The 24,912-nt window shown below is 34.3% G+C and overlaps 1 protein-coding gene across 3 annotated transcripts in view; it reads left to right on the top strand.

The window, feature by feature from the left end:
* The window catches only part of sec24d (SEC24 homolog D, COPII coat complex component), a 31,144-nt gene extending 10,177 nt beyond the window's left edge, over positions 1-20,967 (top strand). For 2 of the 3 annotated variants that reach the window (XM_026268339.1, XM_026268340.1), the window contains 15 exons: positions 792-930; positions 1,022-1,137; positions 3,534-3,658; positions 6,720-6,911; positions 8,281-8,374; positions 8,787-8,903; positions 10,123-10,293; positions 10,406-10,502; positions 12,475-12,620; positions 12,847-12,985; positions 13,798-13,916; positions 14,631-14,810; positions 14,900-15,091; positions 19,346-19,438; positions 19,679-19,819. In XM_026268339.1, the coding sequence (XP_026124124.1) occupies positions 792-930; positions 1,022-1,137; positions 3,534-3,658; positions 6,720-6,911; positions 8,281-8,374; positions 8,787-8,903; positions 10,123-10,293; positions 10,406-10,502; positions 12,475-12,620; positions 12,847-12,985; positions 13,798-13,916; positions 14,631-14,810; positions 14,900-15,091; positions 19,346-19,438; positions 19,679-19,819 (2,061 nt within the window). Of the gene's footprint in view, positions 1-791; positions 931-1,021; positions 1,138-3,533; positions 3,659-6,719; positions 6,912-8,280; positions 8,375-8,786; positions 8,904-10,122; positions 10,294-10,405; positions 10,503-12,474; positions 12,621-12,846; positions 12,986-13,797; positions 13,917-14,630; positions 14,811-14,899; positions 15,092-19,345; positions 19,439-19,678 lie in introns of all 3 variants that reach the window. The other variant, XM_026268341.1, reaches the window with a different exon arrangement.
* The last annotated feature ends 3,945 nt before the right edge of the window (positions 20,968-24,912 follow it).

Here is a 24,912-nt window from a genome sequence, read left to right as displayed (position 1 = left end):
ATACTTCTATTGTATCTTTGTTAAGATGTTGAGCTGCACAGTTACCAACCACAGAGCTAGAGATCGGTATGACGTATTTGTTTGCCTTAATGTTGATGAAGATGCCAATTAACGTTTTTTTCTTCTGAAATGATAAATGTGAATTTATTTCCTGTTGAGTATACACTAAATGTGGAGTCTGTAGGTTTGCATTCACATATTAATAGTAAATGTTTTTTTTAAAGGCTCAGCAAGGCTGCATTTATTTGATCCAAAATGCGGTAAAATATTACAAATATTGTGACATATTATTACAATTTAAAATATCTTTATTCTATTCTGATATATTTAAAATGTTATTTATTACAGTGATGCAAAGCTGAATTTTCAGCATCATTACTCCAGTTTTCAGTGTCACATGATCCTTCAGAAATCACACCAATATGCTGATTTTCTTCTCAACATTTCAGGTTATCAGTGTTGAAAACAGTTTTGCTGCTTACTATTTTTGTGGTAAACATAAGAATTTTTTCTCTCCCCAGAATGCTTTGATGGATAAGATGTTCAAAGCAGCATTTAGATGACATTTTAAAGCTTTAAAATTGATATTATGTTTAAGATTCATAACATCTCTACTATCAATTTTGATAAATTTAATGCATCCTTACTGAGTAAAAATATAATTCATCTTTTGAAGGGTAGTGTTTGTGCAACTGTATGTTAGCATGTATAAACCTCATGGTATATGTTACAGTAAGGAAGTTAAGGCTGTATATAGGTCTTATTTTTCCTTCTCACTCTGATCTCTATAGACTCCTCTGTACATTGTAAATCACGGTGAGACTGGACCAATCCGCTGCAACCGCTGTAAGGCCTACATGTGTCCTTACATGCAGTTTATGGATGGAGGACGACGCTACCAGTGTGGCTTCTGCAGCTGCGTTAATGAAGGTTGGTACTTACGCTGTGTTTCTTGTCAACATATGGTGGGGACTATTTATCTGGAAATGTTTCTAAAAATGGGATTTCACTACCTTTCCAGTTCCAGTGCAGTATTTCCAGCATTTGGACCATATGGGGAGAAGAATGGATCTGTATGAGAGACCAGAACTGTCTTTGGGCTCATACGAGTTTATTGCCACACTGGATTACTGCAAGGTAACAAGAACTTGAATGAAAATAAGGATGAACACTTTCAGATCACAGTCAGATTTTATTAGATTATGAACGTTTATTAATAGGTTATATTTGATTTATCTAATTAAAGTCCTTCACTAAGAAAATGTCCCTCTAGAAATGTAATGGTAAGAGACTATGTTTTGTACAAACTGGGTCAACTTGCCCCAGGAAACAGCTGAGAAAGGTTTTTTCTTGGCAGTCACATTGCATATTTTATTCAGGCATATATATAATAAAATCTTGATAACAAACATATGATGTGTTTAAAATGAGGAGCACAATTTATGCTTGTGAGTACAACAAAAATGACTTTTTATTTGATTATACAAAGGCATATTTAACTTGATTTCTAAAATGCACAGAATCTATATTTTTCGATAAAAAATGCTCCAGTAATACTAGTACTTTTGTAATTAAGTCAAACGGTTACATACCTTACAGAATCTGCAAAATGATAAAAATGCCCTGAAAAAGCAATTTCACAAAACAAAAATAATGTCAGATTTAGCAAAGCGACCTGTTTCAAAAGTTTACACATGAATTTGCCATTACCTTGAAGATCTATGCATGTTTTGCATAAGTGGATATGACATTTTGAGATCCATATTTTCCCAGTTGAGGGAGTAATTTAGAAATTAATAAAATGGCAAACTGATTCGCTCATTCTCAAGAAGGCAATGTATTGTTGATGGAATAGTTCACCCAAAAATGAAGATGCACTCAACCCAAGATTTAGATGAGGTTTGATTCTTCATCAGATTTGGAGAAATGTAGCATTCCATCCCTCATCAGTGGATGCTCTGCAGTGAATGGGTGCCGTCAGAATGAGAGTCCAAACAGCTGATAAAAACATTACAATAATCCACAGCACTCCAGTCCACCTGATGGTGAATAAACAAATGCTCATTTTTGGGTGAACTATTCCTTTAAAAGCCAGAGGGTGAATACTTTTGATGCATTGTGATCTCACGGATCCATACATGCTGTATTCTCAAATTAACTTAATTTCAGCTCAGTTATCAGACTTATGAGACATAAAGAGATTTATGAGACATTTTTGGCCCCAGTCCATGCCTGAGTTCCTCATCTCAGCCTGGCACCATAATCTTCTGTCTGGACTCCTGTTTCTCTCAGATGTTAATTTATATTTGAGGATCAACTCATGCAGTGCTTGATAACATCATCCCAGCTGATCTATGCTGCAAAACCGTGTCTTTTCAGTGATCCTGTAAAGACGGGGCAGTATGCTCTTCACGGGCACTCGGAATAGACCACTGAATGTTCCCTCAGTGATTACTCTTGACGGACGTGAAATACAGACTGTTACAACTTATAAGTATCTTGGTATTGTTATTTCCTGATTGCCTGTCATTTAAGCCTCATGTTCACTGTCTAGTGAGAAAGTTGAGGCTAAAATTGGGTTTTAACTTTAGGAATAAGCTGTATTTTTCTTTTAATGTTAAAAAACGGTTAGTGGCATCCACTTTTTTTTACCTGTGCTGGACTATGGTGATATATTATATATGCATTCATCTGCTTAATGCCTTCAAATGACTGACGCAGCCTATCATGCATCGCTGAGATTTATTACTAGTAAAGCTCGCAGCCACCACTGTGAGCTGTACTCTCGTGTAGGGTGGTCTGCTCTGGCCACACAGAGGCTTTGTCATTGGTACATATTTTTATATAAGGCTATTCTTGGTGTGCTTCCATCCTATTTATGTTCACTTCTTATGAAAAAAGTGCTTGTCATTACTCTCTACGTTCTCAGGCTGTTGTCTTGTTTTCTGTCCCACATGTCAGTACTGAGCTGGGTAAAAAGGCCTTTGTTTATTCTGCTCCCTTTACATGGAATTTGCTGCAGAACAACTTAAAACTTAGTAAATTGATTCCTTTGAGTGTTTTTAAGTTAATAATGAGATATTTTGAGTTGGACTCCCTCACATGTCAATGTTTTTAATTGAGTGCATAATTGTCTTTCAAACTGTTTCTATTAATTTATTTGTCTTTATTTTCATGTTTTTGTGTGTGTCTTTGTACGTATGTAATGATGTGATGTAATTCAGCTGCCTATCTCAGGTCTCCCTTGCAAAAGAGATTTTTAATCTCAATGGGCTTCCCCTGGTTAAATAAAGAAAAAGAAAAAAAAAATGCCCACAGTATTGTTTTTGAAAGACTGTAATATGTTCATCTTGGAATTTCTAAAAAAGCTTTCTCATGCATATGATATGCTTTCACATGATTGTAAACTTTATGGGTATTCTGTGCCACAAAAGATATGTGTACGAAGTCTGTAAAGAACAAGCAAAAACAGCCCACTTTGAAGTTGACAAACTACCATCATTCATTCTGTGATGTTCTCTTTTGTCTTTAAGAATAATAAGCCTCCAAATCCTCCTGCCTACATCTTCATGATCGATGTCTCCTACAACAACATAAAAAGTGGACTTGTGAAACTAATATGCCAGGAACTGAAGACACTGCTTGACCGACTTCCAAAGTAAGTTGAGGGATAATGTTTGCTGTAGAAAATGAGGGGGAGAAATATGATAAATTACCATTGTTCTTCAACTCTAATACTTGAACATTTGGTTCCTTTGTTGCTATTGGATTTTGAATGTAGTTGTATGTATGTATGCATGTTTTTTTTTACAATTTAACATCAAGATTTCAGGTTCGTCAGTCTGTGTATTGGGAAAGTTTAGATTTTCATACATTTTATATGTATATTTATCACCTTTTTAATTATTATTGTTAGCTAAAACTATAGCTGTTAAAAAAATTGTTCATTGAAATTAAACTGAAATAATATTAAATTAAAATATTAGATAAAAAAAAACAAATTCAATTATAATGGAAAGAAAAAATTGAAGCACAGAAATTAAACTGGAAACAAATAAAAACTAAAATTGAAGCAACATTTTTTTGTTTAACTTTTTCTTGAAAAATGACAAAAATGCATTAATAAAAGTATTAAAATAAAAGATAATTCAAAATATTAATCAAAATGAGATAATTATTAAATATTATTACATTATTGTAGTAAATTCATATATTTATAATATTACATTATTATAAATAATAAATACTAAAATAATACTAAAAAACGCTGTTCATATTTTGTAATCTCTTTTTTCCCTGCTTTTTTTTTTTAATTACAAATGATTTTGTACATAATATTATATAATTAGTTTTAATGATAATTTTGGACCTAATTTATATTTTAATAAGTTACATATAATATGTAATATAATATATATAAAAAATACACACACACACACACACACACACAAATAATTTTTTTTTTTTTTACTTCAGTAAATTGTGAACATCTGAGCTGTCGTTGTGCATCTGTCGACTCTGTTCTGGCCGGTGGACTGAAATTGAGCAGAGGGAATAGATCATTCTGTTAGTATTTTAATGTTTGGACAGCTAAGACTGTAAAGATCTGGGTTTGATGCAGATATATTTAGGATTGCTTTCATCCCCCGTCCCACACACTGACGGCCCGCTCCAGGTGTTTGGCTGGGAGTGAAGATGAAGCCTCGGGCAGAAGCCACCCCTCCATATTCTGTCTGCACCTCTCAGGTTGAACACATGTTCATCTCAGCTACTATCAGCCAGGAATGTGAACGAATCCAGCTGAAAAAGAGCCACGATCCTCTGCCAAATATGGTAAGAGGAGAACAAGCGAGAAAAACCCATTCCAATATCTCATCACTTGAAAATGTCTGCCTGAAGGAAGTCAGGAGGTTCAGCGGCTCTAGTTCTACAACAGTATTAAACGTCTGCTGGTACACATGGCTTCAATTATACCGTTTCTTTGGGTGACGGCCAGCTGAGAGGTGAGCTTATATACTGTACTGTATCTCACCCTGCCAAACTCCTTACCTCTCCTCGGCTGGTTCCTAAGGGTACGTCCTTATTTGTTTGGGACCTGACCTCACTGTGAAAGCAGTCCTGCAGTGCACTCCAAATAAGACTGTGCCATTAGATCTGATTTCTCTCCTCTCGTCCTGGCTTTGCTTGCTAGATTGTGCACAGTTAATGAAAACCACATTGAGTCGATGGGGTCTGTTAGGGCCTGATAGGATTTGTATTGGAGAGTTTGTCTCTAGCTTAATGAGAGACTTGGCATATATATACTGTGAGTGATCCAAACCATCACCATGTTTTACAATCTGACAAATGTAGCCACAGAAAGCTACAAAGCCCAGATACAGACGTCAATCGGGAATGCTTGTGTTTACTGGCCACCGCAGCTCTCTGCTATCAGCTACTACACAGTGCTCAGGGAAGATGCTAGATGGTCAATTGAGCACATTTCTTTAAATGGATGAACTGAATTTGTGTCGTTTAAGATCTAGGAGCTGGCTCTGTTGTCACAGACAATTTTTTCCTCCTAAGGTAATATACAAGCAAGATCTCCTTCTGAACATTTTTTTATTCAATCTGATGAAGGATAAAATCATAATTTAAAGAGCTCGAGCATTTAAAATGGGCAACGACAAAACTACAGCAAACACTGATTATAAACAGAACATTATCGTCTGTTGGTGTGGATGCTAATAAAGTTATAGTTATCTTTCTTCTATCATATCTTTACTTATCATTATATCATTCCTGAACAGCCTTTAAGCTACACTTAAAGTGTGTGTGTGTGTGTGTGTGTGTGTATATATATATATACACACATACACACACACACACACACACACACACACACACACACACACACACACACACACAAATGAATGAAAAACAAAAGCACATAACAAAATAAAAATAAAAACATTACTGTTATAGTTATCTGTACAGTTATTATTTTTTTCATGCATTTAATTCACTCTAATGCATTCACTCTAATTTTCTAATGCATTGCTATTTTTCTAATGCATTTCTTTCTTAATTCTAATTGAAGTTTTAATATAATTATAGAATATATGTACTGCTTAAAAGAAGCTAAAATAAACTATTTGCACACTTTCTTATCAAACGTTTGTAAAAATATGTCTGTAGTTAATTTGATGAACCCCATACAGTACTCTCATGTAAAGCGATATTTACTTTATAGTATATTTCATTTATTTTGTCATCAAATGTAACTATATTATTGCCTCTATAAAGTTAGATTAATAAGTTTGTCCAACTTTATCCGTATACATAAAATAAACAAGGGGAGTGATATGTAGCATGTTTAAATCTGCATGTTAAATAATATTATAGAGCAAATATACTGCTATATTGTAAATATTACCATCATGATTTTGTGTAAAGCTGCTTTGAAATCATGTGCATTGTCAAAATTGGACTTGATTAACACTTGTGAATCTAAAGGAGAGCTTACTTCAGAAATTAACTGCCACTGTTTGATTAAAAGTATTGGAAAACATTTTTTTTCAGAAAAGTGAAGGCAATTCTGAGAAGTTCTAGGATCGTATATTTGCAGACACTAAATGCAAATATATATTTATTATATATGCATATAAACATTTTTAAAGACAGGTTTATATAGCCTTTTTGTTGTTACTGATCAGTTTTATGTACTTTGTCTTTTGAAGAGAGGAGGGAGCCGAGACTTCTGCTATCAGAGTGGGTTTTGTCACCTATAATAAGATCCTGCACTTCTATAACGTGAAGAGCGCTCTGGCCCAGCCGCAGATGATGGTGGTCTCTGACGTGGCTGAGATGTTTGTACCACTCCTCGATGGATTCCTCGTCAACTTCCAGGAGTCCCGAGCTGTCATCAACAAGTAGGTTCATCTCTATCTGTAGTTATAACTGAAACTCTTCTGTAGATAGTTTAATTTACAAGACACTTCTAGGCTTCTTACATTGAGTCATAAATGTCACTCTAGACAACAAAACCATAAGGGTCAGTTTTGTCATGTAAACATCAATTGAAAGTTGAATAAACAAGCTGTCCATTGATGTATGGTTTGTTAGGATCGGACAATATTTTGTTGAGATACAACTATTTGAAAATCTGGAATCTGAAAGTGCAAGCAAAAAATCTAATTGGGAAAATATCATTTAATATTAAATATTATTAATATTATTAAATAATTATTAATATTAACGTTTTTCGAATGAAGTTCTTAGCAATGCATATTACTAATCAAAAATTAAGTTTTAATATATTTAAAGTAGAACATTTACAAAATATCTTCATGGAACATGATCTTTACTTAATATCTTAATGATTTTTGGCATAAAAGAAAAAAAAACAATAATTTTGACCCATATAATGTATTTTTGGCTATTGCTACAAATATATCCCACAGACTCTGGACTGGTTTTTTGCTCAAGTGTCACGTATAGCATTTAGAATTAGTATTAAAGTCACCATTAAATCAGAATGAACAATTCATATTATTATGGAATATTGCTTTATAGATATTATATATATATATATATATATATATATATATATATATATATATATATATATATATATATATTGTATTGTATATATATATTCTTATTAATGCAAGTGATTTATATTTGTATTAAATAATCTGATAATCTCTAGTACTCTCTATTCCAATTCTAATCTTAAAAAAATAAAATTGACCCTTTTAGACTTTAATTTATTTGTTTATTTATTATGTAATTAAAAAAAAATTCCTTGCTATGTGTACTGCGTTAAGATAACAGAGTTGTTATATCACTTGCTTATCATTGCTCTTTTGTTGTTTTTGAGTCCTCATTTGTAAGTGACTTTGGATAAAAGCGTCTGCTAAATGTAAAATGTAAATATGCAGAACCTTATGAAACCATTTTCTCTCACTCACTCACTCACGCACACACAGACACACACACACACACACACACACACACACACACACACACACACACTTTTTCTTGTCATGTTGTTATAATGTATAATGAAATATTTAGCATACATGAATAAAGTTATGATAGAAATATATGAGAGATGGATAATTTCTAAGAGCATGTAAACTGCCCAGATTAGATTTACAATAATTACTTCCTAAGCGTTATTTCCTGTACTCTCCTTCTATATTTTACTGTTCGTTATCTTAAAGCATGGCTTCAATTTGAGACCCAGATTGGCCATTCTTGTTAATATGATTTTATGTGTTATTGTATCTTCTTTAGCCTCTTAGATCAGATCCCTGACATGTTTGCTGAATCCAACGAGAGTGAGACTGTTTTCGCACCCGTCATCCAAGCTGGTGTGGAGGCACTAAAGGTAAAAACTTAATCCAAGTCTAAACTGTTTACCAGACAATGACATTTGTCCCTTTTGTACTTGCGCATTTGCGTATTTAGCATCATCCTTTAGTTTCGTTTTTTAGCATCTGTTTAACAAAAGTGCACTTTAATGCTGCAAGCAGGCTTTGTGTGCTAAACATGCAGTTGTTTCTAGGGCTACTGTTTGATTTCCTAGGCCTGGGATGATTTTTCTGCTTTATTACTGGCGACAACGCTGGTTGTATCATAACATCTGTCTTTGACTCTTTAAAACTAACAATATTCAGTCTTACGTTTTCGGTCATTGCTTTTCATCAAATATTTATAATCATACACTCTTAACTCTTCCTGGCCCGTCAGATAAAACCATTTCACCGTTGTATATGTCTGTGATGTTTTGTTCTCGTCAGGCAGCTGAATGCAGTGGCAAACTCTTCATCTTTCAGTCCTCCATCCCAACAGCAGAGGCTCCAGGAAAACTCAAAAACAGAGATGACAAAAAATTAGTGGGTACAGAAAAGGAGAAGGTAAATATTCAGTTTAATTAAATATCAGAAAAAAGGCTTTACAATGTCTCTTACTTAAGTCTGTTATTCATCCTTCCAGAAATTAAGGCTTTTAGAAAGTCTTAAATTCATAAAGTCTTTGCATTAAATTGTTGTTTGCGCTGCACAAAATGAATATCTTCCTCACTATTTTTGTTTTATTTTCCAGTACAAATATCAAATGTCCATGAATCAGTATACATTTGCTTGAGATGCATAATGCAGATAAAAAGTATTTTCAGTGAAATTTAACAAAACTGAGTTTATGGTGAAAACAAGAATAGATATCTATCAAAAGGGTATGAAAACTGGAAACTTTAACCATTTCATCTGAAAGTTGTTTTTCTGAGCCAGATATTTGTTCTTGTTAACCATGACCCTGCTTTATTTTGATCGTTTTTTTATAAAACAAGATGTAGCTTGTCATCTCACTTAATTTACGAATCTTTAGACATTTGCACTAAAAAACAAGGCAGATCGTTACTGTTTTTTTGTTTTGTTTTGTTTTTCAGTGTAATCAGAAGGCACAGTAAAAGTTATTTTGTGGTTGGGAGCAGAGCTATTCAAGGCATATGCTAACACACAAATCTTCACTTGTCACTGACACTCAAACATCAGAACCATACACCAAATCAGCAAAACCATACACTAACTCTCGGCCTTTGCCTACGTTTTCAATTTCATAAAACACCTTTTTGAAAGCATAACACACAGTTCTAACAGGAATTAATATTATTGCAAAGACGTTTGAATGCAGTGCTTGATTTAGCAAGAAATGTGAAGCATTTAGCATTTTGTGCGTGCAATTCTTGGATTTGTGTAAAATTTTGAAAAAGAGGCAAAGTTTTGAAAATGTGTGTAAGCAGTTGAAAAAAACACTGTGTTTTAAAATGTAATTAAATTATAAAGTAATTGATATCTGCTGGAAGTTGTTATTTTAAACTTTCAAGCATTTTTTTTAATTTTATTTAAAAAAGAAATCTTGGTCTTAAAAAAGTTCCAGTAAGTCTTAAATTTACCTCCATAAAACCTACCAAAACCCTAAAAATAGTCTAAAACAAGTCAAGTCGAATTTAGCTTGTAAGTTAGTTTCCCAAAACACATGATTTCAAAGCAGATTTACAAATTTGTTTCATTATAGCATGAATGCTTTGAACGACAAAATCATAAACTGACTGGTGATGTTTGTGTGTTCATTCAGACTCTGTTCCAGCCTCAGCGGGGTGTGTATGAGCAGCTGACTAAAGACTGTGTGGCGCAGGGCTGTTGCGTCGACCTCTTCCTGTTTCCTAACCAGTTTGTGGATATAGCCACGATGGGAGATGTGCCGTCACACACCGGCGGCTCCATCTACAAGTACAGCAACTTCCAGGTACACCATAACACACACATACTGAAACACAGATGCAGTAATAGAGTCTGAACGCTGTTGTTTTACTGCCCTCTCGTGGTCAGACCTCAGAGCTTTCTTTCTCTGTGTTGAGGTGGAGGTGAATGGTCAGCAGTTTCTCAGTGACCTCAGGAGAGATGTGGAGAAGTCCATCGGATTCGACGGCATCATGCGTGTCCGTACTGGAACAGGTATTAGCAAACTAGAGAAAAGTACATGAACACTACAGTATGTAAAGTTAAACATAATATGTAAACTATCATTTAAAAGTTTGTGGTCGGTATTTTTATTTATTTGGTTCTAAATTGGGGCCGTATCCACAAGTATTCTAAATCGATAATTAAAAATGGCAAATTGAAATTAAAAAATTACATTGCTGCATCGTTCTGCTGCGATCTCTTTGTTGTTAGCAAGACCAAAAAGTTTCAAGTAGAAAGGATAGATAGAAATGCAAATTTCTCGACTTTCTTCTCAAATATGGCCATTTTTAATCGAAAATATAGTATCATCTGTGATTCACGAAGCATAATTCCTAACTGAAAGTGATTAGATAAGAATATTTTGCATTTTCGACAAACAAATAAAAGTGCACATTTTTAAATATTATTTGCAAATAGTCCAAAATGTTTACTTTCAAACTAGAATTTCCTTCAATGTTCTATTTATGTTTTATAAGAAATAAATAAAAATTACCCCCACCTTGTTCAAGAAATAGTTGCAGCCTTATAAAGTTTCCAAAAATATTTAGTTTCAAATATTTCTATTTTAAATAAATGAGTGCTTTTAAACATTACATTAATCAAATAGTCGTGGTTAAAAATGCATCATGATTTCCTCAGAAATATTAAGTAGCAACAACAGTTTTCAACATTGACAATGTTATCATAATATAAAAGGCCACGACAGGATTTTTTTTTGATTTTATAAACTATCTATGTCAAATGTCAAAAAGCAATTAAAAAGGTATCATTAAACTTGAAAAACAATTGTAAATCAGACAGCATAAAATGTTCTTCAGAATCATTTTTACATGTGTAAATCAGCTGAGAATTGTCCAAATGCTTGTGATTCTGCTCGGAGGAACACAGAAGTCATTTTTGCTGATTAAGAGATAATGCAAGACTTCATCTCACAAATGGATGAACAAAGCACAAATGCTATAGAAATTCACATATTTTGTGAGAAAGTAGCATGCTCGATCAAAACTGGCATTATTTGAAATCAAGAACTCCGAATTTAGTTAGAAGCAAGAATTGGATTTGTCTCCATATGCCAGTTTAGAGCCTTATAAAGCATTGGAAATGTAAGAAATTTTACTTTAAATATTGAATGTATGCAGAGCTGGGTATTAACAAATAATATGTAATCATGTAATCCATAAAAAAGTAAAAACTACTTTTTACTTTTTTATGGATTACATGATTACATATTATTTGCACAATGGTAATAAATTGTTTACAATTAATTGATTCTCCTAAATTTCCTTTTTTTAACATTTATAAACTTTTTTTTTTTTTTACATTGCCTGCTTAAAATGTTTTGAGATGGATAGAAACGTCTTCAAAATTAATGTTTGTAATGTAGCTATTTTTTTATGTTTTTCATTGGTAAAGTCATATACACTTCTAGTTTTTTTTTTACAGATTAAATATTTGCCCTAGCAGTGATATTGCTGTGAATTTCATGTTTTTCAGTATTGATTTTTGTAATGTAGCTGTTTTCTAAATATACTTAATTATAAGTAAATATACTTGAAAATCACAAGATGTGGTTTTGTTTTTGGTCATTGTTACTAGCAAACACTAAGAGCAAGGTACATTAGTGTTAGTATTTTGTAAATATTAACTGTCCATTGCACTTGAAAAAGAAGCTATTGTGGCTCTTGTTTTTGAATTAAATATATTTTTTCGTTTGTATCTGTCAAAATAGTACACAATCAGGCTAATTCAATACATGTGATATCATAAGGGTTAGCACAAATGTAATCCAAAAGTAATCCGATAACGTTACCAAAAATGTGTAATCTAAGAGATTATATTACTGACTAAAAATTTTGTCATGTAATCTGTAATCAGTAACTGATTACAATTCATAAGTAATCTACCCAGCTCTGACTGTATGTATATGTTTTTTGTAACCTCTGCGTGATCTTCATCCTTCAAGGCTTCAGGGCGACAGACTTCTTTGGCGCCATATACATGAACAACACTACAGATGTGGAAATGGCAGCAGTGGACTGTGACAAAGCTGTGACGGTCGAGTTTAAGCATGACGACACTCTCAGTGAGGAGTCTGGAGCTGTGATGCAGGTCAGGCTTCACGTATGACACCGAGACAATCAAGACATATACCAAAGGAAAACTTAATGCAACAAAACAGGGCACTCATTACAATCAAAATGTTTATCATGCATAAAAACTTTTCTTGGTAACTTGGGTGCATTTGGGTCCTCATTGAATCGTTTCGATGTGTTGCTGTTGGAATTCATTTGCTGGAAAGATCAACACAAATGAGTTTGTTTCCTCTGTTTCCCAGTGTGCACTGCTCTACACCACCATCGGAGGACAGAGGAGGCTGCGGATTCACAACCTCAGTCTGAACTGCAGCTCACAGCTGTCTGAACTCTACAAGAGCTGCGAGACAGACGCCCTCATCAACTTCTTCGCCAAGTCAGGTGACCGCCTTACCAACTCTTACAGGAGTATACATAAAAACGTCATGCAGTTATTACAGATTTCCTTCAAGATGTAACATAATGCTGATGTAAAAATGTACCATGAGAATTTGAAATCTGTAAAATACTTGCTTTCTTATTATTATTTGTTTAACTTTTAAGACTGGTTTTATAGTGAAACAAAACATGCTCAGTGCAGGTTTTCCCAGTCTTTTCCAGTTTGCTTATTTTAATTTCTATGTTTCTAAATCTATTTCTTTTTTTGTTGTTGTTGTTTTGTTATTTAGTTTTATATTTTGCAGTCTTTTTTTCCAGTTTGTGCTTATTATGTAAATATATATATATATAATAATATATATATATATATATATATATATATATATATATATATATATATATATATATATATATATATATAAGCTTTAATTTTGTAAGTTTTAAGATATTTTATTTCAGTTTAATTTTTCCATCTAATATTTATACATTTTATTTTATATGACCTATATTTGTTTTTGTTAACAATAACACAGCGATGCAGAAACAGTTTGCATTTTTATACATTTTCATTTTTATATTATTACTTTTTCATATTTATAGAGATTTGTATTAGTTTTCTTTAGATTCTAGATAGATTTGTTGGTAACACTTTATTTTAAGGTGTCCTTGTTGCATTGACTTACTGTTACAATAACAATTAATTATGCATAATTACATGCAAGTAACCCTTTTTCAAACTGTAGTACATTTAAAAACGAAGGATGAGCTCATGGTTTTTATAGTCAGTGATTGTGGTGGATGCTGTTATCCTGCAGCGTATCGGGCCATACTCAACCAGCCACTGAAGACAGTGAGGGAAATCCTGGTCAACCAGACGGCTCACATGCTGGCCTGCTACAGGAAGAACTGCGCCAGCCCCTCAGCAGCCAGCCAGGTTAGTCATACACTTCACATACATAAAAACACCTTCTCTCACATCTCACATCTTATCTCACTTTATTAATCTTTCCCCGCCATTGACGAGACAGTTTTTTACGGCTTTTTGTGTTTTCACTGTTATACACTTGAGGGCGCTATTACACATCTTCCGAACGAGTGCAAAACTTCATGAACAAAAACACATGTGAACAGGATGGAAAAACCAGTGATCTCTTATGAAAACGGATACATTTGATAAATAATGCGATCATCACCAATAGACAGCATATAAATGAATACTGCATAATGTTATGGAGTAAAATGATTATTTTGGTGTATTGCATATTCAAATATTCATACAGCAAAATATACTGTATAAAAAATGCTGGCGGGGAAAGAGTTAAATAGCATGTGCAAACTCATTTACAGTTTGGGGGCAGTAGTGACCTAATGGATAGGCAGCTGTACCTAGCCTATTTTCAGTTATAGTTTAAGTAATCATATTATGTGCTTTTGTCATTGTTATAATACAGTATTTCTATTAAGCTTTATACAATTTTTTGTAATATTAGTACATAGACGTATTGTAGATAGAAAGTTGCCAAATGACCTTTTCCATAAAGTTTATTGACATTTCCTTCCACCCTAAAATGTAAAGCACAACACAATGCAAAGTGTAATTCATTATATGTCTGATGTGACTGCTCTTCTTGAATATTTTGGCCTGCAGCTAATCCTGCCTGATGCGATGAAGGTGTTTCCCGTCTACATGAACAGTCTGTTGAAATCTCCGACTCTAGTGGGCAGCACTGAGCTCTCCACGGATGACCGGGCCTTCCACAGATTCCTGGTCAATGCGATGGGAGTGGAGGAAACACAGGTCCTGCTGTATCCACGCCTCATCCCGCTGGTCAGTCACACACATCTATCATTTCTCTCATTGAAACCAAACCCTGAGCCCTGGAGTTCATGCGTTTGCTCTCTCTCTCTTTCTGTCAGCACACTATGGATGTGTCCAGCGATGCGATCCCGGCTCCAGTGCGCTGCTCTGAGGAGCGGCTCTGCGAGTCCGGTATCTTCCTGCTGGAAAACGGGCTCTACATGTTCCTCTGGCTGGGACAGGCCTGTCCACCCGACCTCATCCAGAACCTCTTCAATGTGCCCTCTCTCGGCCACCTGTCCTCAGAAGGGGTATGACACACCGCTCTCTTAATTACATTATTATTATACAGTAAATGAATTACAGTAACCATTTTCAATCAGAAATTGTTAGTACATTTGACAATTAATTGTAAATAAATTACACATTTAGTTAAAGGACACCTATTATTCCCCTTTTTACAAGATTTAATATTGGTCTTGGGTGTCCCTAGGATGTGTCTGTGACGTTTCAGCTCAAAATACTCCACTCAAAAGTTATCTTTGGGGCATGTCTGAAAAATAACTGTTTTGGTGTGTATCACTTTAAATGCAAATTAGCTGCAAATGAGCTGCATATTCTCAGTCTCCAGAAGAGGGCATGGTGTTTATGTATCTCTGCTTTGCATACCTACAGCAATAAACTGTTGGCAGAAGCAACATGACTGAGAGCGAGAGAACCGGTGTTTAGTCGTTCATATGAGAAGCCAAATGCACTGAAAGTTGGACGAAACCTTACCATGTTAACTTGCGAAATTACAAGCACGACGCTGGTCAATTAAAATGCTTAGATGACATACGAACACAAATCCAGTTAAAACACTAAGCACTATTAGGGGTGTAAATCAGATGGTTCATCGCGATACGATATTGATATCGATTCTGATACCCAGTGATACAATATTTTTTGATACCGCAAAAAATTATGTTGCGATATTTACGAAATTATGATTCGATTCGATGCAGGAGTATATCAGTTGATATATCGATATTTTGATATTATATATCTATTTTAAACAACCATCTACATTTTTTATTAACTCACAAATGCAACCAAAATATAAAACAAACATTTATCTGAAATGTTTACCTTCTGTACCTTCTGTAATTGGGACATTCACAACAAAAAAGATAGGCCTACACAATTTTACAATTGTGGCTGCTACTATGAGCTCAGTGCTAAAAATATTTTTTACAAATAACCAAATTACAAGCAATAGCAGAAAATAAATACAGTACAACAAAGAGACAAGTTCAATAAACAGTGCTTTTCAGGTTTTTCAGCTTAGTCTAAAATAAATTTTGAGGTATGCTACAGAATAGTAAAAGGGTAATCAAATGTAAAATAACTGCACAGTCTTCACTGTATAAATTAAATATAGATGAATAATTTGTTATGTTACAAAGGTTATTTAGCCAGGAGCAGTGAGCACTTGTATTTTTCTTTGACAGCATTATATGTATTATTAGTTTGCTTTCACTTTAAGAACGAAGCACAGATTTAATATACTGGTTTGCGATCAGCCCCGAGAAAAATGGTGCAAACATTTTTTTTTAAAGGGAAATGGTGGTGCGTTGAACACCCTGTTCAGATGATGCAAGAGTTGAAACTATGGGCCATTCTTTTTATTCTTTTCGAAGAATTTTCGGAGCCTGATATGATCAGTATAAATAAGTGTTTAATACTGCAAAATAGGTTGTTACAGTCACTGCCCTTGCCATCCAGAATAAAAAAAGAAACATCCCAGTCGAGTGAAGGGATTTGTGGAAACTGTGGATCCTACGTAATTATTGTGATCCAACATTTGCCTTGCATTTCAGGTGAAGAATAATCCACTTCTTACCTCCGAGACTTTATTATGATCTATATGTGCTTATTATTTTTATTGTGAGCATTAGGCTTATCATCATTGCTGATCACTGTTGTTGTTGTTGTCCTATGTTATTGTAATATTTACCATTATATAATTAGAGTATAGAAAAGTTTATTGCAAAATATATAAATATGTATAGTATAGGCCCGGGACTCGATTAAAAAAATTAATCTAATTAATTAGAGGCTTTGTAATTAATTAATTAATCGAAATTAATCGCATTTTAATCGCATATAAATATTTGACCCGAGAACAGTGAGATGTAATTTTTTTTTCACATGGATTTATAGTATACCATTGAATAATGACTGAATACATAAGCTTAAGCAACAAAATATTGTTTATTTTTGTTCAACCAAGTCTAGCAGACCAGTGCAATTTTTGCCATTAAGTGTAGCAATAGCATATTTAGAAACAATTTAGAAATAGTATATTTCAGAAATTCAGGAAGCTTATAGGTGCTGGAACCTTCTGTAAACTGTTTTTAAGTAAAACACAATACTGTCAATTACATTCAGAACATTGGAAACACTGACTATTAGAAAACATCTCTCTGTTGCTTCAGAGGCCATAACATACTAAGTCCAACTCTCAATAACCTTGGCTAAAACAATAAAGTGTTTAACATAAACTGTTGCACCAACAAAATAATACATAGTTCAACATAAAGTGTAAAGTCCACGCTAGCTGCTATATGTTTTGCGTTGAGGTGATACTTGAGGTTCGATGTGCTGCGGTGATATGCGAACGCTAGTTGGTGCTTCAGTATAATCGGTCCGCCGAAACTCATCCAGTGAGAAACATTCCGCGGTGCAAAAATGAGATGTTAAAATTGCGGGAATTTTTTTCTGTAATTAATTAATCTTAATTAACGCGTTATTTTTTGTGTAATTAATTAATCTCAATTAACGCGTTAAAGTCCCGGCCCTAGTATAGTATTTTTATGTTATATAGGAAAGAATATGGACCAGAAGACATTGCAATTACTAAATGATATTTAGACAGACTTAAAAAAAAAGTTCCAGATCTATAATTGTGCTCTTAAGATTTTAGTTATTTTGCCTTTAATGTAAATAAATGTGCAAACAATATACTTGCTCTTGTGCATTTACTTTGATGATAATTACATTGTGCCAGCTGTCTCTTTAATACCGTGTGGTTTATATAGATGTTGCTGCTGATTGGGCTGACATTTTTGACACGCCCACCAAACAAGTGAAAACTTGTTGGTAGTCAAACCCCGTTGAACTAACCTGGTAATACCAGACTCTGCTACCTCACTTTGCTTCGTAGACTGAAGCAAAGTGAAGCGAAATGAAATTGAGTGGAAGTAGGAAGTCTGACGTAGTCAGGCTACCGTTGAACACCATTTCCAGGAAACGTCGTTCAAACTGGAAACCGTAGCAAAACGGTGCATACCGGTTTGAGCTTGAACTGCGCGGTCTAGAGACTGTTTCTGTGCGTGCGCGCGCTTCAGATGTTTGAGCGAGAATGCACGGCACGTGCTTGGCGGTAATGCATAGATGGAAATTATTTGAAAATTTGGACTGTGCCAAATGAGGTGACACTTTATATTACAGATATCGATATTTTATGTGTGACCATATCGTTACACTTCGTATTGATCTGATGAATTGTTACACCCCTAAGCACTATAATTACATGACATTCACAAAAGAGTCTTGAGTAAAATTATTTGCGCAGACATAAACATATATTTAGGCAGATTTTGAAGCGCTTTACATAGTCCACTCCGTCCTCGGTGGCCAACACACATTTATGTCCAAACACCATGTCAAAGTGGGTTTGACCTTACAGGTGGGAATTTTTGAAGTAGAAAAACAGACTTTTTCTTGTAAAATATACTGTTTTTTTATCTTAATTTTGTAATTTAATGAAAATTCTTCTGATTTGCTTTATAATTTTCCAAATATTTGTCCAATTTTATCTATTTTTTTTTTTCACTACGGATGATATCACCGTAACGATTTGAGTGAGAAATTGGACTGAAATATGAAAAAGAACATCTAACCATAAGTGAAAAGTGTCATATGATTAAAAATGTGCTTGTTTGATTAGGGACCTAGAAATAGTTCAGATTCCTCTCACTGTTATTATTATTTTTTCTTATTATGTGGTCATTTATAATGTAAAATACATTTCCAGGATTAAATTGGATTTTAATCCCTGATTTTCTTGGAGCCAAACCATCTAGAAAACGTTTTACATCTAAGAAAAAAGATATTATCTTATAGTTATTATTATAATACATTATGACACATTCATCCAGATAAGGGTCGGAGTAGCATTTCATTTAGGTAACATTTACACCCCTTGTATTAAAAAACAAAAATGAAATCATTCTTATATAGAAGTTTTAACAACATTGAGTCCTGGGCAACATGAAAGTGTATAAATGACAGAATTTGTAGATAAAATATTATTATTTTTATTTTAAGTAATACAGTATTTGGATTGGAGTTGGATTATATACGATACTCGTTTTACTTTGAAGGACAAATATTACTTCGATGCACAATTGCTCTCACTGCTGTTGTTGCTTTGATCAAGGACCTGTTTTTTTCAGTCCTTCACATTATGTGAGTAACATCAGAGCTGCAGTGATAACTCTAGGATTTCATTTGTCTTTCAGCTGACATCATTACCTGTGCTGGATAATGCTCATTCCAGGAAGATCCATTCAATCATCTCCAGCATTTCACAGCGGAGGGCCACATCTATGAAGGTACGGCTCACCCTCACCATCTCGACCTATATCGGTCTGTTTTTTGTTTGTTATAAAGAGGCATGAATACTACCTAGTGGTGCTCATGTCTATCTTTATATATGAACATATTAAATGTTAGAAGAATCAAACTGATTGGCAGTTTCTACACTTTTCATCACTCTCCTCAACGCTCCTCTTGCTCTGTCCTGACTGGTCTCAGATCAGCAGTGTGACCGATGTGCGTCTCTCTCTGTGCAGCTGCTGATAGTGAAGCAGAAAGACCGATTGGAGATGTTGTTCCGTCAGCACCTGGTGGAGGACAAGGGTCTTCACGGAGGAGCGTCTTACATGGACTTCCTGTGCTACGTCCACCGTGAGATCAGGCAGCTACTTACTTAACTCACACTCACACACCGTTAAGTGTGTTACAGCGCACAGCCCTCTTCTCATATAACCTCTACAGCTGCCTATGAATAACGACCAAACTCTCTCTCTCTGCAGTTGAGTGTGAACTTTCTGCTTTATTCCTCAGTGTTTGACGGGAGGGAAATGGGTGTTTAGATTGAACACAGCTCCCTGTTCTGAGGAACCATTATATTGAGGGATCGTCTCAGTGATTTTCTTAAGTCGCTCACCAAGATTACATTTAGCAAAGGGAAACATTTCTTTGAATCCTTAATGCAGCAGAATGAATAAAATGTTCTCATAATGTCTAGATTTGAGTGGAAAACAGTGTTTTCACATGAAAAATCTGTGCATTGTCTATTAAATTAATAGACTGATTTGTCTGGATGTATGGAGTACAAAACATGCTTTTTCTTCATTTTATGACTTCAGGGATGAAAACATCACACAAAACTGAATTCTAGTCATGAAAAAATTGTCTTGCAATGGAATCACTGTCTGCTATCCCATTTTTGTTCAAATAACATCTTTGTCTTAATTTTTTTACTTTTACTGTAAAACTTTATTTTATGCATCAATACTTCAGAATGTTTAGAGGTACACCACTGCTTTTTAACATCATGCCCATAATATTCATTAAATCAACTAGACTTTCCTGTAGTTAAGAGTATAACTATTAGACCTTCGAAGAAAACATATATATATTTTATAACTGAACGCTTACAAGGGGTGGAACATCCCTTTTATTTTGTTGCAGTTAATGCCAGTCATTATTTGTTATTCTTAACTTCATACAGTTTTGCTGTTTGAGACATTTCCAATATAATATGTTTTGTAAGATTAGCGATTATTATAATATATTTGCCTTATCTCTTCTGACTTTTAATGGTACATCTCTGGACCAATACTGTATATTTTCTTACAGTTTGAGATGGATTTAAGGACTCGTAAGCAACTATATCTCAGGTCACATGCATCAAGTCTTTTGTACCTGTTCATTAGTGCTTTGGAACGACACACGTGGTTCTTCGTTTTGAACACAGAAAGGATTCATTTCTGGAAGCTGAAGTCAGTCTGTCATGTACATTTCAATATAAAACCTTTATACAGCTGTTTTTGAATAAAGGTGTAGTCCCTGGTAACCTTGTAAGTGTATTTGTTTTGTGTGCATTGGTTTTCATAGGCCACGTATACACTGCAGCTAAACTCAGTTATCAGTTCACCTCTTAGTGCTTAATCCTGTTCTGTTCCCACACAGTTCAGTAATTTACAAGAGTGACAACTGCATTCTCCAACTAAATTAACCAATGAAAAAATTACGTAGTCACAATCACATTTCCAGAAATTCTACACATGTACCAAACTGAACAACTAGTTTTGGTGATCAGTATGGAAGGCCAATAGGGCCAAAAGTATTTAAGAGGATGCCTTCCGCCTTCCATATATCATATTTGTGTTTCTTCATTATGCAAGAATTCATAGTGAATGAGGTAGGTGTAGGTTTGCCAGATCTTGTGCTATAAAGGCTATATATAGGCCTATAGTGCAAAATAATGCAAAAGCAGCATTCCAAACAAACAAATCATGGTGGTTTAGTTAAACTAACCGAACATACTGTAAGTCTTTAGTGCTGTAACATGTCTTTAATATTGGATACCAAATGCTAACACTTTAAAAGTAGACTTAAAAAAAAAAGTTTTAAATGTTGTGATTTTGTAAAAAAAAAAAAAATGTCATGATCTATGATCTTTATTCCGTCTGTAGTGAAATGTCTTTATGCAGTTTAAGGTAAAAAAAAAAAAACATTATTTTCCAGATAATGTACATTATTGTTTCTCCTCTATGCCCTGCATTTCTGAAACGTGTAATTTTTTACAAATCTCATCATACTGAAAAGCGAGGTGTGCTCTTATTGGTCAGCTATCCAGTGCATTGTGATTGGCCGAATGTCTCAAGCGTGTGACGGAAATGTTACACTCATTATCATACTGTGATATGTGTCCCGGTCAGAACATCGGAGTGACAAGACAATAACAATAAAACCCATAACAAATGAGCCATTTGTTTTATACTGTGTTTTTACGCGTTGCATTCCATCATGCTGTGTAAACATAAAACCATGTCTGCATTTTTGATCTGAGAAATGAAGAACAAGAAGCTGTACTCTACACCAGTGGTTCTCAATTCGAGTCCTCGTTTACCCCAGCTCTGCATATTTAACACATCTGATTCAGATAATCAATTCCTTAGAAATGAGGTCCGTGCATGAACTGTGTTCCCATTGACATGGTCCCTACACAATGTTCAATGCTCCCTTTTCTCAGGGGAAATCTGTTGAAGTTTACCTCACTTCGGAACATTATTTTCACTTTACAAATCTTCTTTATGCACCAAGAGCTTGCAACACTCCAAAGAGAAAGGAAAACTTGAAATTGCATCATATGTCCCCTTAAAAAAAAAAAAATTCTACATAGAATACATCCAAAAATGTAATGATGTTATTTACTTTGCTGCAGATTTATGATGTCTTTTATTTCAACTAAGAGGCCACCAAAATTCCATAGGTGTCAGATTCGCCTAATTTTCAATCCGTGTTAAAATCAATACGTCATCTAATCTGACAAATGTCTTTTGACTCCTATATTTAAATGTGATTGTCATTTCTGAAACTCCACGGTATGTACTGTATGTGGCCATAGTGATTTTAATTACCATTTCTGACATTCAAGGATAGAGCCATGATACATACATTCTGAGCGGTTTATTGATTCTATGTTACAAAATACACTCGTCTAATTCCACAGAGAAGCATGGGATAGGCACACAGAGCGCTAGATCTGCTCCAGTCAGCTCTTCCCATCACTAAAGGCCGTTCACTAACGCCGTAAAGCCTTCTTCAACTATCTATGCATGCAGCCAACAGGCTTTCACGCCGCTCAAAAGAAATGTGGCATCATCAGAACATCAGTGGGAAACCTCAAATACAGCATGACATAGCATTGTTTTCAGAAATGAATTAAAAAAAAAGAATCACATCCTAAACTGTAACTCAATTACAATCAAATCAGACAGAAAGAACAGGTCTGGGATGAGCATTAGCAAAGAAAGGCACTGATTTCTAAAGTAGGGAAAAGCTCATGCACTCTTCTCCTGGATAAGCTCATGTGAATCTGGCATGCAGGTTGCAAAACTAATAAAAGTAAACTGACAGTTCAGTATGATATAGAACCCGTGAACATAAACATTATTTGCATAATTGGAATAAGCAAAACAAAGATTTGAAAAATAAAAACAGTGCGAGGATGCAACAAAATGCTTGTTTGTAATATATGAAATATCTACACACATTTGAAATACAAATCAATGTTTAAATTCTATTCAATCTCGACTGGCCTGCTTATATTTATACACAGTTATTAAACTGAAATGACTTCATATCTCTCTCTTGTTCTCTGGTCTGCATGTTAAAAATTTGAAAGCTCACATGACAAGCTTTGAGAATTATTGTTGCAGGAAACTGATGCTCATTACTGAAATGCATGAAGAAAACATTTTCACACAGGGATTCATCTAAGATTTGTGCGAGGTATGATTATGATTTTAATGGAAGCTTGTTGTAACTGAGCCCATGTGATTTAAAAAAAGGCAGAATATGGGAACAATATTGGATCTAAATATCGACCGTTCTTTTTTTGCGGTGTGCTATTGAGTGAAATTAATTCTCCAATTTTAATCCATAAATGTTGTCAGCCACGTTGTGCTGTATCTTATGTCCACTATGTGGCGATGTTGTATAGAAATTTTTACTTTTGGTGAACTACATTTAATGTTATGGCGTGCCCAAAATTACAAAATATTCTATATGTAAAGTAATGTTTAATAAATAGCTTTTTAATTAACGTAGGCAATAAATATGTTGTGGGGTAATAAGTTGGAACATCCTGAAATCAACTCTAGTCGCTATAAAACAGGTTTAAAGGGACGGTTCACCCAAAAATAAAAATGCTGTCATCATTTACTTAGCTTTCACTTGTTCCAAACCCGTACAAGTTTCTTGCTCCTGTTAAGCACAAAAGAAGATATTTTGAAGAATGAGGTAACCAAACAGTGGACTTCCATAGTAATGGAAATCAAACAAACAATGGAAGTCAAAGGCTACCGTCAAACTTTTGGTTACCAACATTCTTCAAAATATCTTCTTTCGTGTTACACAGAAAAAAGAAATTGATACAGATTTGGAACAGGTGAAAGGTAAGAAAATGATGACAGAATTACATTTTTTTGCGGTGAACTATCTCTTTAAGTGATGCTTTGAAAGACATTTCTTTGAAATTAACAGACACACAAATATTGATGGTCAAAACCTCCAAATGAAAACAATACTGTATGGCTACAGACAGCCTGATGTGCTTAGTTAGCACAATAAATAAACCCACACGGTTAGATGCTTTGAGAACAGTGATATAGTGTTGAAACATGTAAACATAATGTGACATTTCTCACTAGGACATTATAATTAAGATACATATAAGCAGCATTACTTGTAACAGTGTTTTACTAAGACAAATACAACATGTGTGCTTTGATTTGCAACCTGTAGCTTCCAAATCTATAATATAGCATCTTGATCTAGTTGGCAAATGATAAAAAAAAAAAACTATTTTAAATATTATTTAGAAAACGTACATCTTAATCTTTATTTGACATTCCATCTGTTTTGGCTGGACCCGCTGTTGTAGCTAAGAACAATCTGGAATGGTTCTGTAGAAATTTAAAGGCTGCAGAGTCACAGGTTTGTACTTGAATGAAAGAAGTATGAATTATTACTAATTGTGCTTAAAAACGGAAACAGTTAATATCCCACGAATTTGTGTCATGTGGTTAGATTTAATTGCCACACTGTTTGTGACATATTACTAACTGATAGAAATACATTTTGGATGAATAATATAGAGTTGGAAACATGTAGCATTACATCACTTGATCAGCAATGGATCCTCTGCAGTGAATGGGTGCCGTCAGAATGAGAGTCACGGTAATTCACAAGTAATGCACACCACTCCAGTCCATCAATAAATGTCTTGTGA

The sequence above is a fragment of the Carassius auratus genome, chromosome 7 (genome assembly GCF_003368295.1).
Source record: "Carassius auratus strain Wakin chromosome 7, ASM336829v1, whole genome shotgun sequence".
Taxonomy (NCBI): domain Eukaryota; kingdom Metazoa; phylum Chordata; class Actinopteri; order Cypriniformes; family Cyprinidae; genus Carassius; species Carassius auratus.
The sequence above is the reverse complement of the archived record's forward strand: the minus strand, read 5'-3'. Positions and strand labels throughout refer to the sequence as shown.